Source organism: Anoplopoma fimbria, chromosome 24, assembly GCF_027596085.1.
Source record: "Anoplopoma fimbria isolate UVic2021 breed Golden Eagle Sablefish chromosome 24, Afim_UVic_2022, whole genome shotgun sequence".
Taxonomy (NCBI): Eukaryota; Metazoa; Chordata; class Actinopteri; order Perciformes; family Anoplopomatidae; genus Anoplopoma; species Anoplopoma fimbria.
This window is the reverse complement of record NC_072472.1, coordinates 16,876,347-16,882,346: the sequence shown is the minus strand read 5'-3', so window position 1 is coordinate 16,882,346 and position 6,000 is coordinate 16,876,347. Positions and strand designations below refer to the sequence as shown.

The window sequence follows — 6,000 nt, the reverse complement described above, 5'->3', positions numbered from 1 at the left end:
ACAAGCAACTCTATGCAAATCACGACAGAGGTGACAGTTTGTCACATTGCACCTTTGAGTTACTGTGATAGTTCGGTGAGCAATACAACATTAGGAGATGAAGTGTATCAGGGAGTTGTGTTGATGGGATGCAGGTGAATGGGAACATCAAGAGAGGAGCTTGGTGTGGACCGGAGCCCCTGTACTTGATCAGACCCTGCAGAGCTTATAGACTCAGCAAGCCATGATCCACCGCTGCTGTCTGCAGACAAATATAGCCACATGTGCAAATGAAATGCTCTGGCTCGCCCTTAAATGATGTCTCCAGTTTCATCATCTCAACCATGCACATCAGCTCTAAATGTCTTTTAGAAACATGAAATCTAATAAAGTTTTGAATAAAATCTGTCCTGTCATGTTTTTTGTATAAAAAGTGCAACACTAGTTCCCTGATTGGACTGCCTCCTGCTGGGCTGAGGGAAGAAGAACAAGGACAACAGACAACCACACAGGTAATAACAGAGCGAATGCCTTTACAATATAGCTGCTGAAAAAAGCTAACTTTAAAGGGACTTTTTTTTAAAATTCTGAGAAAATGTGCCTTGATGATGTCATCAGGGTCATCTCAATTTATAGAAATACAAACCCTTGCATTCAAGGAAGGTCTAATAAAATACACTATCAAGTTGCATTATGGGAAGTGTGGTATCCTCTGTTTTTGGAGCCTGTACTAAGTACTAAAGGTCAGTATATAACTGCCTCTGCTGGTCAATTTTTAGCATTCTTGTTAGTTAATGTGAAAAGCTTAATTGCTGGAGTATCCCTGTAATCCCTAGGGAAAGGTGGGGAGATTAACCCATCATCTTGTCTATACATTAACATTAACAACAACATCCATGCTCAGCCTCCATGAAAAAGGACTATTTAGTTATTTAAAGTGAGTTTATCGCCATGTACTTCCCATTGACTGCAACACCTAACCCCTCTGATATTTGGAGGGGTGGAGTGAAGAATTGCTCAAAAGTCTGTGATCATATTATTGGTTGGAATTGTTATGTTCAGGTTCAGCCATTGGCAGTACATGAATTATCCAATAAAACATTTTGCATCCCGGCATGCAGAAGTGAAGGGATTTTGCACAAAGGAAAATGCAAAAATACAATAATGTACATGGGGACTTAGATAGTTTCACCATATATGCTCATTCCTCCCTTTATACTTTCTATCAAACAAAGTGCAAACGTTATGAAATTTATATAAAAGGAATTATTCACATCAGAGTTTGAGTATATTTATTTAATATTTTATCATTGGTGCAGTCACTTAAGACATCTTCAAGTGTTATTTTCACACTAGTACAAAGTGCCACAAACACAATCACACTTCACATCTACACGGTCATATAAAACTAAATGATGTGCTTGTGTGAGTCTAACCAGCAGATGTCAGCAGTGACCCGTATGTGGAGTCAGAAGCTTGAAACCTGCGGTCACATCACATTGAGGCGTGAGGAGAAGCGAGAAGGCGATGCTGACCTTTTCTTGAAGATGTTAAAGTTTAAAGACAACTAAGTTTTCAATAAGTGACATCCGTCACACTGACGTCAAATAGACACATGTCAAGATGTCTTTATTCATTACTATAATGTTATTATGTGTTCTTAAATGTGGGCAGAAAACGTTTAATCACATACGAATCTGAGCTTTATTTGACTTGTGAACAAAGCAATGTATAGGTGAATTTAAAATGAATTAGTTTATAATAATCTACGTTTAATAATGAAAAATTCTGTTATAGATTTGATCATTTCTGTTAGTGATGTGGAAAATCTCCTTCTAAAGCCACCTGCTTCACTTCACGTACTTGCCAACCTCAGGGCCTGTTGTATGAAGTGTTCATACACATGCGTAAAGGTGTGTGTGTGTGGATTTTTGAGCTACAACATAATGCCAAAATAAATACTTTTATTGAAGACTGCAGTTGTAGAAAAACGTTATATGGAGTTTATCAATCAGTCCAAAATGACACTGGATCAACATAAATGCACGATTTAAACATTTGATGTGGTTTCACTGGTCATTCTATGCCTTTAGTGCGGCTGCTGCAGCAGACGATCACTTCTCAGATCCACCACTGGCATCCACAGTGACTTTAAATATTCTATGAACTGGGAGTGTCCTGACTCTTACCGTCCTAATTTATGCTTATGCAGGGGAGCGCAACAGAGAGAAAACAATAGCCATGTAGAAAGTTGCTTACTGCGCTTTAAGGATTCCCTGAACCCTTTGATAACCGCTCTGCTTTACCTGCTGTGTTATTCACCTGCTGTGTGAAAGTGTCATGCCCCACACCCCGCTCCTCTCTGTCTCTCTCTCTCCTCCTCTCTATCTGCAGTGCATATCTGTGCGCAAATGTCTGCGCACGTTCCATGGCTCCTCCGAAAGACAAAGAAAAAACACTCATTAATCTGTGGTGTAGCTCCACGTCCCTGTGATTAAGGCCCAAACTCAGATAAAAAGACATTAATACATTTTAAGAGTCTCCCCAGCAAGCCGAGCGGGTTTTTTTTGTAGATCCATATTGCGCAAAAGGAAGGCGGTCATCATCAGGGGCGCACAGGTGGGTGCGCGCTCTCCAAGGGGCCAACACATCCGTCTGCGCAGCTTCACCGCTCACCCAAGCTGCCAATTTGGACCCAATTGGACCGAAATCCAGTGTTCAGCTCACATCAACCCTCGGGTTTTTGCTGTGCCCCATCGTTGCGCGGTGTTTGATTAGTGCAGTGAGGATGGATTTGTATGCACAGTAGTCTTGGGAAGAGAGGAGGGACATGGGCGGGGCTGAAGCGCCTCTCGTTCCCCCTCCATGCGTAGCGGGGCAGCAGGGCTGGAGAGACCTCCGGGGAGCACAGTCGCCTGTCCAGCACGGAGACCCGCCTGGCCAAAGACACGCGCCTCACCCTTGCCAGGATTGCCAAATATTCCTGAAAAATATACCTGCTATTTATGGCATGTGGCTTGTAACTTTACTCCTGCTGTACTCTCTCCAAGAAGGTAAGAGAAAAAGAAACGCTTGAAAAATCCCAAATGCATGTGTGTGTATCGAGTGCTGGAGTCTTGCTGTGTTTAAGTTGAATGAAAAGTGATAATTAATCGAATCCTCAATCGGTTTGTGGCGGTGGATGATGTGTGTGGTTTGTGCTTTGATGTATCATCGGATGCCCTGCAAGGAGTTGATGTAAAAAAAAAAAGAAAATATTCTTTTAATCAAAATATATAAACCTGCTGGAGGCTGGCTGGTAGAAATATTGTGAAAGTAAGGGTGGAAAGTGATTTTATTTTACCCGACTGTTTTGGGGTTTTATGCAGCGGCCTCAGATGGTGCTGATAGCACGGATTGTTTTCGCATTACCAACTCCGGTTATGAATATGTAAAATGGCTGAATAGGGAGAATGAGGTGCAAATACTGAGGGAGGGTGAGAGAAAGATGAAAACATGCATCGGCCTGCAATTATATACATAGATTACGAATTTGGGAGCAAGTTCACTCAAAATTGTATCAGTTCTGTAAAGTTTTGAAGGAAAATGTTGTGATTTTTGATATCTTGATGCTCTCATTGTGTAGCCTCTGCTAATTGCAGCTGTTTTCGTGGACTATATTTGGCACTAGCGCTCCATTCCAAATAGATGCTCTTTTTTTAATTTTAGGCTGAGATTTTTAGGGTTTTAATTCGTTGTCTGTGTGATGACAAATTGTTTCCATTTTAAATTGGATTGCAAAAAAAAGGCCCCCCCTTTTTTTTTCCTCCCCACAACGGCCTTAAGAGTTTAATAGATCTACTCCCACATGAAGGCCTTAATTGGCGCATTCAGATTTGTCCCCCTTATTTAAATCATTTGGTTTCCGCAATTTGTCCTTTGTTTAATTGTGTTCATAAATAAAGAAGGCGGGTTGTTTGTTTAAATGGATTCTTTCTCGTTCTGCATATGCAGTAAATCCCCGACCCTACTGCAAAGTTGATCTTCTGCTATTACAGTGCATTATAATAATCCTGAATAAATCTGCGTCGAAAATAACAGCAATTCAACACTCACAATCTCCACGTGAGAGCCTTTCCCAGGCCTTTGTGAAGCCTTGCCTGTTTGGAGTCATGTTTACATATTGTTTGTCCTTATAGCACAGGGCCTGAGAGGGAGTACGTTTACTTAGCAAAAAGTCTGGGGCATGGTGGGCTGGCTGGAAGAAGGAATATGGCTGCTCTCGATGCAAACCAGATTAAAATAGGCAATAATATGTTCTGGCATTTTCGCACACATTGAATAAACCTCTTTTTTTCTAATATCTGCGATTATCAATTAGCATTAGTCCCACATGTGCTACTTGTGATTTTCTATCCATGTAGTTTCCTCAACTCTCTTAAATGATCTACGTTTCCAAATATTTGCTATTGATTTTTAAAGCAATTATTCACCTTTGAAAGCTGTGATTTTTTTCAGCGCTTCCCTGGGTTTTGCGGAATCTTGTTAATATGCGCAAATTTATTTCCCCAAATGAGAAAGTCCAGGGGCGTGGGTGCGGATTATATACTTGCCCGGTCATGTTCCTCACTAATAGCGCACCTGGACCCCTCGCTCGTGCTCGCGCGTGTGCCAGCGCGTGCGTCACGGCTCGTGGTGCTGTGTGTGTGTGTGTGTGTGTGTGTGTGTGTGTGTGTGTGTGTGTGTGTGTGTGTGTGTGTGTGTGTGTATTGGCAGGGTGCGGAGGAGGAGAAGTGACGGGGACACCCCTCTTGGTTTTGTTTTTAAATGGTGGACACTTTTTGGATGTTATTTCTGAAAGAGCTAAATTGGAAGAGCAATCATTTACTTATTAAGAAGATTCTTACAATATATTTAAATTTTTCTACGCGACTTTTGATTAAATAAAGGTTTATTTGGCAGTGAGGGTGTAGGGTTATTAACGGATCTTTGAAAAAAAAAAAAATGCTTGAAGGGTAATAACAGTTAATAACCATAACCAATTAGACTACAATGCCTATCATTTTTATGCTGCAATTTAAAATATAAAACCTGACTAAAGATTTTTTAAATATGATTTGGAATTATTCATGTCAAAACAAAAACGTGTGTTTTTTTTTCTTTAATTTTAAATGAAATTCACAGATTCTATTTACAGAAATGTGGATTAATTAGCAGTGAATACAATCCACATTAACATACAGGCCTGCTGTAGGCCCGTTCTGAACATTTATTTAAAATCTAATATTTTAAACAAAATAAAATGATATGTGTAACATTCAAACACCAAACTTGAATTTTAATTTAAAGCAATAAGGTGATCCCTCACCCTGGCACACTCTTGTCCTCTCCACTGCTCACCCTCCACAAATAGAAATATGCAAAAATAACCCCCTCCTTCCCTCCCCAGTCCAATTCCCTGTGCTGTCTTTGCAAGGCTGCACAATTAAAGCTGCAATCTGAGCTATAGGCACCACTCAATGACAGAGCTGTGTGGTCCACAGGGGTGCCCATCATTACTCAGCCGGGGCACAGGCCTACATATTTTACTAGCTCAAACCCGGCATTATTTAATTTGACAAGAAAACACCCATCTTAAAGAGGGTTAAAGGAGAAAAACCAAGCACTCAGTGTGACTTTTGTTGTAATTTGGTCCTTTCAGGGCTTAGGATACACGATTCTGATTCTTTTCATTCAAAATAGTAGTACTCTGCTTCAACAATAATATAAAATAAAGAAATCTCTTATTAACTTACTAATAATTGCCATTTTTTAAAAATAGAAAATATCAAAATCTGATAATTGATCAAACAACTTGACTTACATCTTCTACACTTTTCACTCTAAGAACCAGCAGTTAAATGTAATAAACAAGACAAATGTTAATTATTCTTCACAAATCAACAAAGACAAAATCAATCAGTGTTGTTGCATAATGGTGGGCAAAGTGTGCTGGTGTAAGACTGTCAGCGGAGAAACGGAGCTCTTTGCACTTCCCAGCTC

The 6,000-nt window shown here is 40.2% G+C and overlaps 1 protein-coding gene across 2 annotated transcripts in view; it reads left to right on the top strand.

Annotated features, from left to right (window-relative positions):
* The first annotated feature begins 2,809 nt into the window (after positions 1-2,809).
* Positions 2,810-6,000, top strand: part of LOC129113519 (cell adhesion molecule DSCAML1-like) — a 53,586-nt gene continuing 50,395 nt past the window's right edge. Inside the window, exon 1 of one of the 2 annotated variants that reach the window (XM_054625858.1) lies at positions 2,810-3,032. In XM_054625858.1, coding sequence (XP_054481833.1) covers positions 2,810-3,032 — 223 coding nt within the window. The remainder of the gene's footprint in view (positions 3,033-6,000) is intronic. The other variant, XM_054625859.1, reaches the window with a different exon arrangement.